Below are 16,276 nucleotides of genomic sequence, written 5' to 3' on the forward strand. Positions count from 1 at the left end.
CAGACAATAGTCTGTCTCTCTGTTTTTACCACCAAAGTGGATAACCTCACATTTATCCACATTATACTTCATCTGCCATGCATTTGCCCACTCACCTAACCTATCCAAGTCACTCTGCAGCCTCATAGCATCCTCCTCGCAGCTCACACTGCCACCCAACTTAGTGTCATCCACAAATTTGGAGATACTACATTTAATCCCCTCGTCTAAATCATTAATGTACAATGTAAACAGCTGGGGCACCAGCACAGAACCTTGCGGTACCCCACTAGTCACTGCCTGTCATTCTGAAAAGTACCCATTTACTCCTACTCTTTGCTTCCTGTCTGACAACCAGTTCTCCATCCACGTCAGCACACTACCCCCAATCCCATGTGCTTTAACCTTGCACATTAATCTCTTGTGTGGGACCTTGTCTAAAGCCTTCTGAAAGTCCAAATATACCACATCAACTGGTTCTCCTTTGTCCACTTTACTGGAAACATCCTCAAAAAATTCCAGAAGATTTGTCAAGCATGATTTCCCTTTCACAAATCCATGCTGACCTGGACCTATCATGTCACCATTTTCCAAATGCGCTGTTATGACATCCTTAATAATTGATTCCATCATTTTACCCACTACTGAGGTCAGGCTGACCGGTCTATAATTCCCTGTTTTCTCTCTCCCTCCTTTTTTAAAAAGTGGGGTTACATTGGCTACCCTCCACTCGATAGGAACTGATCCAGAGTCAATGGAATGTTGGAAAATGACTGTCAATGCATCCGCTATTTCCAAGGCCACCTCCTTAAGTACTCTGGGATGCAGTCCATCAGGCCCTGGGGATTTATCGGCCTTCAATCCCATCAATTTCCCCAACACAATTTCCCAACTATTAAAGATTTCCCTCAGTTCCTCCTCCTTACTAGACCCTCTGACCCCTTTTATATCTGGAAGGTTGTTTGTGTCCTCCTTAGTGAATACCGAACCAAAGTACTTGTTCAATTGGTCTGCCATTCCTTTGTTCCCCGTTATGACTTCCCCTGATTCTGACTGCAGGGGACCTACGTTTGTCTTTACTAACCTTTTTCTCTTTACATACCTATAGAAACTTTTGCAATCCGCCTTAATGTTCCCTGCAAGCTTGTTCTCGTACTCTATTTTCCCTGCCCTAATCAAACCCTTTGTCCTCCTCTGCTGAGTTCTAAATTTCTCCCAGTCCCCGGGTTCGCTGCTATTTCTGGCCAATTTGTATGCCACTTCCTTGGCTTTAATACTATCCCTGATTTCCCTTGATAGCCACGGTTGAGCCACCTTCCCTTTTTTATTTTTACGCCAGACAGGAATGTACAATTGTTGTAATTCATCCCTGTGGTCTCTAAATGTCTGCCATTGCCCATCCACAGTCAACCCCTTAAGTATCATTTGCCAATCTATCCTAGCCAATTCACGCCTCATACCTTTAAAGTTACCCTTCTTTAAGTTCTGGACCATGGTCTCTGAATTAACTGTTTCATTCTCCATCCTAATGCAGAATTCCACCATATTATGGTCACTCTTCCCCAAGGGGCCTCGCACAATGAGATTGCTAATTAATCCTCTCTCATTACACAACACCCAGTCTAAGATGGCCTCCCCCCTAGTTGGTTCCTCGACATATTGGTCTAGAAAACCATCCCTTATGCACTCTAGGAAATCCTCCTCCACTGTATTGCTTCCAGTTTGGCTAGCCCAATCTATGTGCATATTAAAGTCACCCATTATAACTGCTGCACCTTTATTGCATGCACCCCTAATTTCCTGTTTGATGCCCTCCCCAACATCACTACTACTGTTTGGAGGTCTGTACACAGCTCCCACTAATGTTTTTTGCCCTTTGGTGTTCTGCAGCTCTACTCATAATCTGAGGAAGGGCTTTCTTGCTATTGAGGGAGTGCAGTGAAGGTTCACCAGACTGATTCCAGGGATGGCTGGACTGTGATATGAGGAGAGACTGGATCAACTGGGCCTTTATTCACTGGAGTTTAGAAGGGTGAGAGGGAATCTCATAGAAACGTATAAGATTCTGACGTGACTGGACAGGTTAGATGCGGGAAGAATGTTCTCGATGTTGGGGAAGTCCAGAACCAGGGGACATAGTCTTAGGATAAGGGGTAGACCATTTAGGTCTGAGATGAGAAGAAACTTCTTCACTCAGAGTGTTGTTAACCTGTAGAATATCCCTGCCGCAGAGAGTTGTTGATGCCAGTTCATTGGATATATTCAAGAGGGAGTTAGATATGGCCCATATGGCTAAAAGGATCAAGGGGTATGGAGAGAAAGCAGGAAAGGGGTACTGAGGGAATGGTTAGCCATGAAATTATTGAATGGTGGTGCAGGCTCGAAGGGCCGAACAGCCTACTCCTGCACCTATTTTCTATGTTTCTATGAATCCCCTACCATTATAGCTCTCCCACTCTTTTTCCTGCCCTCCTGTGCAGCATAGCCTCCCACGGCAAACTTCTTAATCATACCCCCAACATTTAAGTCCAAGTCATTGATGTATACCACAAAAAGCAAGGGACCCAGCACTGAGCCCTGCAGAACACTGGCTACAGCCTTCCAGTTACAAAAACACCCATCAACCATTATGCTTTGCTTCCTACCTTCGAGCCAATTTTGGATCCAACTTGCCACTTTGCCCTGGATCCCATGGGTATTACTTTTGTGGCCAGTCTGCCATGTGGGATCTTATCAAAAGCTTTGCTAAAATCCATATACACTACATCGTATACACTGCCCTCATCGACCCTCCTGGTTACCTCCTCGAAAAATTCAATCAAGTTAGTCAGACACGACTTTCCCATAACAAATCCATGCTGGCTGTCCTTGATTTATCCATGTCTTTCCAAATAAAGATTCATCGCTCAGGATTTTTTCCAATAATTTTCCCACCGCTGAAGTTACGCTGACTGGCCTGTAATTACTCAGTCTATCCCTTTCTCCCTTTTTAAACAAAGTTACAACATTAGCAGTCCTCCAGTCCTCAGGCACCATACCTGTAGCCACAGAGGATTAGAAAATGATGGTCAGAGCCTCTGCTATTTCCTCTTTTGCTTCTCTTAACAGCCTGGGATACATTTCATCCAGGCCTGGGGACTTATCCACTTTCAAAGCTGCTAAGCCCCTTAATACTTCCTCGCTCACTAAATTTATCTCGTCTAATATTTCACACTCCTCCTCCCTCATTGCAAAGTCTGCATCATCCCTCTCATTTGTGAAAACGGATGCAAAGTACTCATTAAGAATCCTACCCACGTCTTCCGCCTCCACACACAGATTTCCTTTTTGGACTCTAAAAGGCCCCACTCTTTCTCCAGTTGTCCTCTTGCTCTTAATGTATTTATAAAACATCTTTGGGTTTTCCATGATTTTACTTGGCAACATTCTTTCATGCTCTCTCTTTGCTTTCCTGATAGCTTTTCTAATTGCACCCCTGTACTTCTTATACTCCTCTCGAGTTTCTGCAGTGTTGAGTTCTCGATATCTGTCACTTATTTTCTTTATCTTACCCTGTATGTCCCTTGACATCCAGGGGGCTCGAGATTTGTCAGCCCCACCCTTTTTTTTAAGGGAACAAAATTGCTCTGTACCCACGGGATCTCCTCCTTGAATGCCTCCCATTGCTCTGACACTGATTTACCATCAAGTAGCCATTTCCAGTCCACTTTGGCCAAATTCTATCTCAGCTGAGCAAAATTGGCTTTACCCCAATTGAGAACTTTTATTCCTGGTCCTTGTTAATCAATTGATGGTGTTAAATATGCCTCAGATTAACTATACAAAAGCAAAATACTGCGGATGCTGGAATCTGGAATAAAAAACAGAAAATGCTGGAAATCTCAGCAGGTCAGGCAGCATCTGTGGAGAGGAAGCAGAGTTAACGCTTCGGGTCGATGACCCTTCGTCAGAACTTTCTGAAGCAGGGTCATCGACCTGAAATATTAACTCTGCTTCCTCCCCACTGATGGTGCCTGACTTGCTGAGATTTCCAGCATTTTCTGGTTTTATCTCAGATTAACTATCCTTGCCAAGACTGAACAGTTGGTGATTATGGAGACAAGTTTGCAGGGTGTGCAGGGTTGGCAACTGAATATCCAAGGATATTCGATATTTCGGAAAGACAGGCAAAAAGGAAGAGGGGGTGGTGTGGCGTTGTTAGTAAAGGATGAAATCAGAGCAATAATGAGAAAGGATATTGGTTCAGAAAATCAAGATGTAGAATCAGTCTAGGTGGAGCTAAGGAGCACCAAGGGGCAGAAAACATTGGTGGGAGTTGACTATAAGCCTCCAAGCAGTAGTGGTAGTATATGGGACAGCATCAAACAGGAAATTAGAGATGCATGTGGCAAGGGTACGACAGTAATCGTAGGTGACTTTAATCTACATATAGACTGGCCAAACCAAATTAGTAATCATACTGTGGCAGATGAATTCCTGGAATGTGTACGAGATGGTTTTTTAGACCAGTATGTTGAGGAGCCTACAAGAGAACAGGCTATCCTAGATTGGGTATTGCGCAATGGGAAGGGGTTAATTAACAGTCTTGTTGTACGGGGTCCTTTAGGGAAGAGTGACCATAACATGATTGAATTTCTTATTAAGATGGAAAGTGAAGTAGTCCAATCCGAAACTAGGGTCCTAAATCTAAACAAAGAGAACTACGAAGGTATGAGGAATGAATTGGCTTCGATAGATTGGGAAGATTCATTAAAAGGCATGACGGTGGATAGGCAATGGCTAATATTTAAGGAACGAATGCATGAATTGCAACAGTTATATATTCCTTTCTGGCATAAAAACACAAAAGGAAAGGTGGTCCAATCATGGCTAACAAAAGAAATCAAGGATAGTATTAGATCCAAAGAGGAGTTGTACAAAGTTGCCAGAAAAAGTAGCTAGCCTGAGGATTGGGAACATTTAGAATTCAGCAAAAAAGGACCAAGAGATTGATTAAGAGGGGAAAAAGAGAGTATGAGAGTAAACTTGCATGCAACATAAAAACCGACTGCAAAAGTTTCTACAAGTACGTAAAAAGAAAAAGATTAGTGAAAACAAATGTAGGTCCTTTACAGACAGAAACAGGAGAATGTGTAATGGGGAACAAGGAAATGGCAGAACAATTAAATAAAGACTTTGGTTCTATCTTCACGGAAGAGGACATAAATAACGGCCCAGAAATGTTAGGGAACCAAGGATCTAGTGAGCAAGAGGAATTAAAGGAAATCATAATAAGTAAGAAAATAGTGCTGGAGAAACTAATGGAACTGAAGGCAGCTAAATCCCCAGGGCCTGATGATCTGCATCCCAGAGTACTAAAACAGGTAGCTGTCGAAATCTTGACTCACAATATACGACTCAGACACCTTCAGCCCGGCAGATGTTCCTTTATTTTTATTTGCTAGCAAGGGGAAAGTCTCACTCAGTCAACGGCTAAGTGAACACCTTCACAATGGTACAATTTCACAAGATATTTATACAGTAAAAACCCAAGTTATGGCCTCTTCCTGTGTATTGGCTCTGTCTTGCAGTCAGTGAATACAGATAAAAAGTTAATTACTACATCCTTGTCCTGACATGGTTTCCAAATATTTCCTTTTGTCAGGGTTACTAGTTGGCCAGTCAGCCATTATTCGATGAGAGTGTGATAATGAGCTATTACCGGCATTGCATTGTGTCAGGATTGTCCAGTTTCCTGGTCAGTTATCTTTTTGCATGAAATGGATGAGGTCTGTACAAGAGATAATGGCTGGTGGTTTGAGTATCTCGAAAAGGGTGGGGCGGAGTGGAACTGGTGATGTATGGACAATAGGAGAGCACCATGGGTGGTACTTGTCTCAGCAGGACTTGTCTCCTAGCTGTCTAGTGGCTATTTATTAACTATCAGCCGTTTCAAGCCAGGTTTAGCTGTTTATGCAAACCGACTGTCTGTTGCAGAAATTTCTGGAAGGACCAGGACTCCATTTTGTTTTATATCAAAAAGGGCACAAAAATACAGTGTGATACAGCTTAGATAAAAATACATTTCCACATTCCCCTATTTTGTCCTTCACAAGGACAACTTAATCCATGCTGATCTTGCACAGTCTCTCTATTTCCATTTCCACACAAGAGCCTTCAGTAGTTGTCGCTACCATAACTCTAGCCGTGGTCTCGGTAGGTAACACGGTTTTTCCCAACCTGGCACAGCAACACTTAACCAAGACTAACAAAAGATATAGGATGAAGACGATCAGCAGGAATATGATCAAACCCTGTACTACAGATCTCCCTAGGGATCCCAACCATCCCGATGCCCACTCCCACAAGGTGGTATCGTCCTGGCCAACAGTCTGTTTATACTCTATTATCTTTTTCCTAATATATTCAGCTAGACTGCCGATTTCTTCTGACTTATCTGGGATATATGTACAGCATTCTCCACCTATTTAGCCATGACAAATCCCGTTTAAATCTGTGACTTCCATAGGCATCCCTTAGAGTCTTTGTTGATCTGATAAAGGGTACCACATATCCTAAGTAATAGGACCCTGTCCAGTTGGCTGGTAACCATGGGTAGGCTTTATGGCCACAAATAAAGTAGGTGCAATTATAGGACGTCAACTCCTGGTCCTTTTGTGCCATCCATACTCGAGTGGTCTCACCTGAGGCTTTGTTATGGACCATTGTCCAGCTAACGGTTGCTATCTTTCTCCTATCAGTGAGATTTTTTGAGGCTTGCCATTTAGTCATTTGGGAACACTTGCTGCATCCCATTTCTGGTCCTTTAGTCTCATTACTCACTAGGCATATTATACCTTCAGGATTTCCTATTCCGGGAGTAATACTTAGGAAGGGTGGCGGACGGTTATTATTATAAGTTGGCTGGTACCATCCCTGGAAGGTTGTAAGTTTATACCCTGCTGACCTCCATTTTGTTAGATCCTTTGTTTCTGACACCTTGGTTAGGTTTGTCCTATTTTGCACTATCAACCATTCTATCATTTCTGATTCGTTAAAGGGGACGGATCTTTGGGGAATACCCCCTTCGGAGTGGACAGGTACATGGGAACATATCCAACAACTAGACAAGTTTCTTTCTTGAGCATACTTATGACTCAGCGCCATAAATACGTTTACCTGCAGTTCCCTTCGTTTGCGTGTCTGTACCCCTGGTGTAATCAATAATGCAAAGCAAAACCCTGTCAAGCCCAGCACCATCAGTCCTCACAGTCCGTACAGTTCCTTATTCAGTCTTCCTTTTTCTGATCCTCTGGTTCCTTCTTCCCTTCCTCCTGCTCGGGTGCTCTTTTGCAATGGGACGCATGGATCCATGTTGGTCTTTCCTTTACCTTGATTGCAGTATTAGTCGCCAGCAAGACCTGGTATGGTCCTTCAAATCTTGGTTGTAGACTGCTTTTTCTTTTAAAGATTTTGATGTAAACGAATTCCCCGGGCTCCAGGTTATGACACTTCCCTTCCACTGGCTTGACTTGAGCTTCTTTTATCTGTGAATGAAAGCTGGAAATACATTTGGTTAGTGCAAAACAATAATTCAACATATTTTCCTCCATTTTGTGGATGTCCATTTGTTTTGCAGTAAATGTTGCTGTAAAAGGTAGTCGTTGGGGACGTCCCATAACTATCTCATGCGGTGACAGGCCTGTTGTTCTGTTGGTTGCAGATCGCATTACCATCAAGGCTAAGGGCAGCAGTTCTGTCCATTTCAGTCCAGTGTCATTACATAATTTTGCCAGCTTATTTTTAAGCATTCCATTATATCTTTCAACAAGTCCAGCAGATTGTTGATGATAACTGCAATGAAAACATTGGTTAATCTGTAAAGCTTTACACATTTCCCTCATAACAGTTCCCGTGAAATGTGACTCGTTATCACTAGAAAGCTTAGCAGGGATTCCGAAGCGCGGTACGATTTCTTTTAACAAACATTTAGCAACAGTAGTGGCATCGGCCTTTTTATATGGAAAGGCTTCAATCCATCTAGAGAACACAATTACAATAACTAATACATACTTAAATCCCATACACATAGGTAATTCAATAAAATCCATTTGTAAATTGGATTTGGGTGGGAGGCAGATTCTACTTTTTCCGTCTTACCCAGATTCATTGTCTGACAGGTACCACAATTTTCACAGATTTGTTTTGCAATTGCCAAAATACCTGGTGTATACCAAGTTGCCAAAATATAATCTGCCACCCCCCCTTTACCCGCATGTGTGAATGCATGAACACATCGGGCAATCCATGGAAGTAAGGGTTTGGGCGCCACCACGCGGCCGTCATGGTGAACCCATATTCCTTCTGGATTTTTTATAACATTGATCCTTCGTCCAGGTCACCACCTCCTCCATACTGGCCTGTGTCTGAAAGGTCAGCACATCATTAATAGTGGGTGGCGGGTATGAGCAATTATTTTTCCTTAGTGGGAACAATGACACCTGCATCCCCCCTTTTGACAGAGCTGCTGACTTAGCTGCATTATCAGCTCTGGCGTTCCCAAGTGCCACCTCATTCGACTGGCCTGTATATGCTTGGCATTTGATAATGGCAAGTTTCAAGGGGTATTGAATGGCTCTCGCAGGAGATTTTCCACTTATTCTGCATTTTTGATAGTGGTTCCTGAAGAAGTCAGGTACCCGTGAATTTTCCAAATTTGTCCATGTGATGTCCCAAAAGCATACCTGGAGTCGGTGTAGATATTAACTGTTTGTCCTTCAGCCAGAATACAGGCTCGAGTTAACACAAACAATTCGGCTTGTTGGGCTGAAAAGGAGACTGGAAGAGAGGTTGTTAGGACAACATTAAACTGGGTTACAATTGCATAAGCCGCTCTAGGTTGGCCCCTATCATTTCGTAAGGCTGATCCGTCAACATAGTACACTAGATCAGGGTTACACATTGGTACATCTGTTAAATTGATATGTGGTTTAGTCACTAATTCGGTTACCATTTCACATGAATGGGGTTCGCCGTCTTCTTCCGTGGGGAGTAGAGTGGCTGGATTTAAGGTGGTACATCTTTTAATGATAAGGTTCAGATTTGATAACAGTTCTACTTCATATTTAGTGATTCTTCCTAGCTCCGTAATTTCTCATCCGAATAAATCCACACCTGCGTTTCTAATTTAAAATGTCTTAAACTTCCCACATACAGGACAACACTATGAAGGGTTTAAAAAAAAAACTTCACTCTGTTTGAAAATGTAGGTGGAGCTAAAACAAACAGGCAGCTCCACCACCTTTCTAAACAGGCTTTCAGACACATGACACATGTCATTCAAAGACAGACATTCACAAAAGTCTCTCTTCATTCAACAAAGCTTTTTGTTGGCCAGCTCTATTTTTGGATCCATAAGTCACTATCAGGTTCTCTTTTTTTTCTAGCATATTGATTTACTTCCTCTGTTCATTTTACGTGGGCTTGAAGAATCGGAACCCAGGCCTTTTCTATTACTTTCCTTTTTTTTTCTTTACCTCTTCTACCTGGTCTCTGTTTATAAGACACTCCTCTGGACGTGTTGTTCTCTCTAAATTAAATGAACCATCGGGTGGAAATGGCTTGTTTTCAACCTTAGTCCACTTTACCCATTTTTTTTTTTAGGTGGTCAATAGAGGACTGACCACAATTCTGGAGCATAACATAGGTTGGTGTGCCCTTTTGTGGTGTTTTACTTGCTCCGGCACCCATTCTGGATGATTAAGATTTTCCACAGTTTCTGATCTCACAATCCTTTCGGCCAACCGAGTTCGCTACGCCCATTTCTCCTGGCCGTTACGTGGCCTGAAAAGGCTCTTAATTCGGGCTCAGTCTGGGTGTGAGAGAGATGTTGGCATGAACCAACTTCAGTTGATCAATCAGTTACTGTTTCTTTTCTCAATCAATCCTTGTTTTCCCGAATCACAATTTTCCCGAGTGACTCTTCCCGTTTCTCGAATTGCAATGTTGCACAAAGGTTTTGAACACAACAGTATAACAAGGACAACTAGGACAAGCAATATTCACACGAGTATACAAATCATAACCTTAAACTCTATCTAAACAAATAATCAATTCTCAGTCTGCATTGTACGCCACTACAGACCGAGTCCTTAACTAATCCTAAAAAAACTTATAAAACTTATGGTCCCATTACCTTAACTCTTATCACATAAGAACCGTCGATCGATTGCCGCTTTTTTTCCCTAATCTTATCACATAAGAACCGTTTACCTAATGAAAATCTCCCCGGGCTATTTCAAGATATTTCTAGGATCAGATCCCTTCTGCCTGCCAGCTGAGAAGGAAATTATTACAAAAATAACTTTTAGCTCTCAAATGTCGAGTCTCGTAGATCGCAGTACCTCCCCTGTGGACAACAGATTACATATGCGATTCAACAGTGAAGAAACCTCTTGTTAGCAAAAGGCTCACCTTATTCTGGCCAGTGAAGCCCTTCACTGAAGAGGCACTATGCCCGCATCCATTTTACTCACAGGTTAGAGAGTAAGCGATCTCGGTGGAACCTCCAAGAAGTAACTGTCGAAATCTCAACTCACACTATACGACTCAGACACCTTCAGCCCGGCAGATGTTCCTTCATTTTTACTTGCTGGCAAGGGGAAAGTCTCACTCAGTCAACGGCTAAGTGAACACCTTCGCAATGGTACAATTTCACAAGATATTTATACAGTAAAAACCCAAGTTATGGCCTCTTCCTGTGTATTGGCTCTGTCTTGCAGTCAGTGAATACAGATAAAGAGTTAATTACTACATCCTTGTCCTGACATGGTTTCCAAATATTTCCTTTTGTCAGGGTTACTAGTTGGCCAGTCAGCCATTATTCGATGAGAGTGTGATAATGAGCTATTACCGGCATTGCATTGTGTCAGGATTGTCCAGTTTCCTGGTCAGTTATCTTTTTGCATGAAATGGATGAGGTCTGTACAAGAGATAATGGCTGGTGGCTTGAGTATCTCGAAAAGGGTGGGGCGGAGTGGAACTGGTGTTGTATGGACAATAGGAGAGCACCATGGGTGGTACTTGTCTCAGCAGGACTTGTCTCCTAGCTGTCTGGTGGCCATTGATTAGTTATCTGCCGTTTCAAGCCAGGTTTAGCTGTTTATGCAAACCGACTGTCTGTTGCAGAAATTTCTGGAAGGACCAGGACTCCATTTTGTTTTATATCAAAAAGGGCACAAAAATACAGTGTGATACAGCTTAGATAAAAATACATTTCCACATAGCCATGGAAATAGTAGATGCATTGATTGTCATCTTCCAAAATTCGACAGATTATGGATCAGTTCCTGCAGATTGGAGGGTGGCAAATGTAACCCCACTATTTAAAAAAGGAGGGAGAGAGAAAACGGGAAAATATAGACCGGTTAGCCTAACATCAGTAGTAGGGAAAATGCTGGAGTCTATTATAAAGGATGTGATAATGGCACACTTAGATAATATCAACGGGATTAAACAAAGTCAACATGGATTTATGAAAGGAAAATAATGTTTGCAAATCTACTGGAGTTTTTTGAAGATGTAACTGATAAAATAGATAAGGGAAAACCAGTGGATGTAGTGTATTTGGATTTTCAGAAGGCCTTTGATAAAGTCCCCCACATAAGAGGTTAGTGTGCAAAATTAAAGCACATAGGATTGGGGGTAATGTATTGGCATGGATTGAAAATTGGTTAACTGACAGGAAACAGAGAGTAGGATTAAACGGGTTTTTTTCGGGGCGGCGGGCAGTGACTAGTGGGGTACCACAGGGATCAGTGCTTGGGCCACAGCTATTCACAATATATATAAATGATTTGGATGAGGGATCCAAATGTAATATTTCCAAGTTTGCTAACGACACAAAACTAGGTGGGATTGAGAGTTGTGAGGAGGATGCAAAGACGCTGCAAGGCGATTTAGAGTGAGTGGGCAAACACATGGCAGATGTAGTATAACGTGGATAAATGTGAAGTTATCCAGTTTGGTAGGAAAAAACATAAGAACAAAGTATTATTTAAATAGTGATGGCTTGGGAAGTGTCGCTGTACAGAGGGACCTGGGTGTCCTTGTACACCAGTCATTGAAAGCAAACATGCAGGTGCAGCAAGCAGTTAGGAAGTCAAATGGTATGTTGGCCTTCATTGCAAGAGGATTTGAGTACAGGAGCAAGGATGTCTTACTACAGTTATACAGGGCCTTGATGATTCCGCACCTGGGGTATTGTGTGCAGTTTTGGTCTCCTTACCTAAGAAAGGATATACTTGCCATAGAGGGAGTGCAGCGAAGGTTCACCAGACTGATTTCTGGGATGGCAGGACTGTCGTATGAGGAGAGATTGGGTCGACTAGACCTGTATTCACTAGAGTTTAGAAGAATGAGAGGGGATTTCACTGAAACGTATAAAATTCTGGCTGGGTTGGACAGACTGGATGTGGGGAGGATGTTTCCCCTGGCTAGGAAGTCTAGAACAAGGGATCACAGTCTCAGGATACGGGATCGGAAATTTAGGACCGAGATGATGAGAAATGTTTTCACTCAGAGTGTGGTGAACCTGTGGAATTATCTACCACAGAAGGCTGTGGCGGCCAGGTCACTGAATATATTTAAGAGGTAGATAGATAGATTTCTAGAGACAAAAGGCATCAAGGGGTATGGGGAAAATGCAGGAATATGGTGTTAAGATAGAGGATCAGCCATGATCATATTGAATGGCGCTGTAGACTCGAAGGAGCCTACCACTGCTCCTATTTTCAATGGGCCCAAATTTCCCCAGGAGTTGTTCCATTTTTTTGGAGCAACTTGATTTTTCTGGAGTATCTTTTTAGTTGCAATTCTGGCCATTTAATTTGCGCCAGTGTAAGTGAGTTAGTTAGTTTTTTTTTTTAAGTTTAGTTTTTTTTTCCAAAGGGGGGCGTTACCAACCACTTACACCTGTTTGGCCATTTAAGCAAGTTTAGCTAGCTAAAAATTACTCTAAACTAACTTAGGCCAGCGTAAGTGGGCACTCTTATACGTTCAGAAAAACCTTGCGGTGGTTTAAGAAATCAGCGCAGGCAGTCAGAGATAGGCGGGGAAGGGGACCTTGCAAAGCACTAAATACTTTCACAACAACATTAAAGAAGCATAAATACATTTAAAGCACCAAGCAGTAAACAAAGCTGCACATTTGCACCAAGCACAAAAAGTATTGGCCAATTAATTAATAAATAAAAAATATAAGGAACCCTGCACCTAAAGCACCAAGACCAAAGTAATAAGCAAACAATCAATCAATAAATAACACATAAAAAATAGAAGTCCTACCTTAGGGAACACAGCGGGCCACCGATGAGGGACCCCATTTGGCCAGGGCGAGGGATGGCGTGCTTCGGGCCCCTCCCACACAGCCTGCAGCACGCACTCACAGATTCGGCCTGCCAGAAGCTACTGCACATACGCGCAGACTCTAGCAGCCATGATCATATTGGATGGCGGTGCAGACTCGAAGGGCCGAATGGCCTACTACTGCTCTTATTTTCTATGTTTCTATGGATAATGTCTCCAGAGTGGGAGTGGTACAACCCGCAGGTTCATTCATTTTTTGCCAGTGTGCAGTGCTGCTGAGTTCCCCGCCCAGCCTGCATCCTCTAGTTCTCCGAGAAGGAGGTGGAACACTTGATTTAGCGCTCCACTTCCTGCCTGGAGCGCTAAAGCCAATTTTTTGAGAGCAGGGAAGCATTAGCGCCTGGCACTAAGTTTGCTGGCTTTCAAAAGTTACCGGCCCCAAACGGGGCGGATGAAGAATTTCACTCCCTATGGATGCTAGAAGTTTGGAACTTTCTTCCGCAAATGCCAATTGATGCTAGATTAATTCTTAATTTTGAATCGGATATTGATAGCTTTTTGTTAACCAAAGCTATTAAGGGATATAGACCAAACGGCGGTATATGGGGTTAGGTCACAGATCAGCCATGATTTCATTGAATGGCGGAACAGGCTCGAGGGTCTCAATGGCCTACTCTTGTTCCACGGTTCCTATGACACAATGAACCAAATGACCTCCTTTGGCGTTGTAGACATCCATCGTTTTACTGTGGTCCTCCCTGGCTCAGGTGTCAGATAACTGAGTCTACCGCGGAAGATTGACTTGGTTCAAATCTACAATAGCCAGGTGTGTCCACTTGAAACCAAATTCACCCTAAAAAGGTCCTGCTTACTTTCATTTCCCCTCTTTCAAGGACCATAGTTATCTACGGTGATGGAATGGGGAGTTGAGGATAAGGAAAGACTTGCATTTGTATAGTGCCTTTCTACACTCTCAGGACATCCCAAAATGTTGTACAGCCAATAAAGTACTTTAGAAGTGTAGTCATTGTTGTAATGTGGGAAATGTGGCAGCCAATTTGTGCACAGCAAGCTCCCACAAACAACAATGAGATAATGACCAGATCATGTGTTTTAGGTATAGGCACAGAAAATGGTGGAAATACTCAACAGGCAACCTGAAACCTTAGCTCTGTTTCTCTCTTCACAGATGCTGCCTGACCTGCTGGGTATTTCCAGTACTTTCTGTTACTATTTTAGATTTCCAGCATCCACAGTATGTTGCTTTTGAATTTGTTTTAGGTGTTGGTTGAGGGATAAATATTGGCCAGGATATCGGGGAGAACTCCACTGCTATTCTTCTAAATCATGTTATAGGACCTTTTAGGCCCATCTGAGAGGGCAGATGGAGGTCTCAGTTTAATCTCATCTGAAAAACAGCACCTCCGACAGTGCAGCACTCCCTCAGTACTACACAGAAGTACTAGCCTAGAATACGTGCTCAAGTCTCTGGAGTGGGACTTCAACTCAGAACCCAGAGAGGTGAGGGTACTACCCACTGAGCGACTGCAGACAATGGAAGGTAAGAGAAGAGATTCAGGTTATAGAGTAAGAGTTATTAATAAGGTGGATCTCTGAGGTTGGTCTCTAGCGATTAAGGACTAGTATACAGGGATTGTTTATCAGCTATGTCAGAATTTTATATGTTTCTATGAGATCCCCTCTCATCCTTCTAAACTCCAGTGAATACAGGCCCAGTCGATCCAATCTCTCCTCATATGTCAGTCCTGCCATCAGCTAAACTTGTCCACTTTGCAGGGGATACTCCGGAATTCAATTTTGAAACAGGAAATGTCAAACATTTTGGGGATTTGGGTTAGATTGTAGTTGCACTGGGAGCTAGCACAGTGCCACAGAGTGAGAGCTACAGAACCAGTGGGAACCTATTCAACCTTCGCCATCTGCAGGCCAGGTCCAAGACCACCCCAACCTCTGTCATCGAGCCGCAGTACGCGGACGACGCCTGCATCTGCGCACAGAGGCTGAACTCAAGGACATAGTCGACGTATTTACTGAGGCGTATGAAAGCATGGGCCTTACGCTAAACATCCGTAAGACAGAGGTCCTCCACCAGCCTGTCCTTGCCGCACAGCATTGCCCCCCAATCATCATGATCCACAACACGGTACCTGGACACCGTGGACCACTTCCCATATCTCGGGAGCCTCTTATCAACAAGAGCAGACATTGACGACGAGATTCAACACCGCCTCCAGTGCACCAGTGCAGCATTCGGCTGCCTGAGGAAAAGAGTGTTTGAAGACCAGGCCCTCAAATCTGCCACCAAGCTCATGGTCTACAGGGCTGTAGTAATACCCGCCCTCCTGTATGGCTCAGAGACATGGACCATGTACAGTAGACACCTCAAGTCACTGGAGAAATACCACCCTCAAGGCCTCCCTGATAAAGTGCAACATCCCCACTGACATCTGGGAGTCCCTGGCCAAAGTGGTGGAAGTGCATCCGGGAGGGCACTGAGTATCTCGAGTCTCATCGCCGAGAGCATACAGAAGCTAAGTGCAGGCAGCGGAAAGAGCATGCGGCTATCCACTTTGGTGACAAAAACAAGAAGGCAGAATATTATCTGAATGGCGGCAGATTAGGAAAAGGGGAGGTGCAACAAGACAGGATATTGAGGTGACTGAGGTGACTGATCAGCCAGGTATTTATTGAATGGGTGTCATGGTACATCAGTCATTGAAAGTTGGCATGCAGGTACAGCAGGCGGTGAAGAAGGCAAATGGTATGTTGGCCTTCATAGCTAGGGGTTATGGGTATAGGAGCAGGGAGGTCTCACTGCAGTTGTACAGGGCCTTGGTGAGGCCTCACCTGGAATATTGTGTTCAGTTTTGGTCTCCTAATCTGAGGAAGGACGTTCTTGTTATTGAGGGAGTGCAGCGAAGGCTCACCAGAC

The 16,276-nt window shown here is 43.4% G+C and overlaps 1 protein-coding gene across 1 annotated transcript in view; it reads right to left on the reverse strand.

Annotated features, from left to right (window-relative positions):
• Window positions 1–7,560: 7,560 nt before the first annotated feature.
• Window positions 7,561–16,276, reverse strand: part of dhrsx (dehydrogenase/reductase (SDR family) X-linked) — a 319,469-nt gene continuing 310,753 nt past the window's right edge. The window contains exon 7 of the mRNA XM_070892525.1: window positions 7,561–7,812. Within this exon, the coding sequence (XP_070748626.1) occupies window positions 7,783–7,812 (30 nt within the window). The 3' untranslated portion in view covers window positions 7,561–7,782. The remainder of the gene's footprint in view (window positions 7,813–16,276) is intronic.

This window comes from Pristiophorus japonicus, chromosome 10 (genome assembly GCF_044704955.1).
Source record: "Pristiophorus japonicus isolate sPriJap1 chromosome 10, sPriJap1.hap1, whole genome shotgun sequence".
Taxonomy (NCBI): domain Eukaryota; kingdom Metazoa; phylum Chordata; class Chondrichthyes; family Pristiophoridae; genus Pristiophorus; species Pristiophorus japonicus.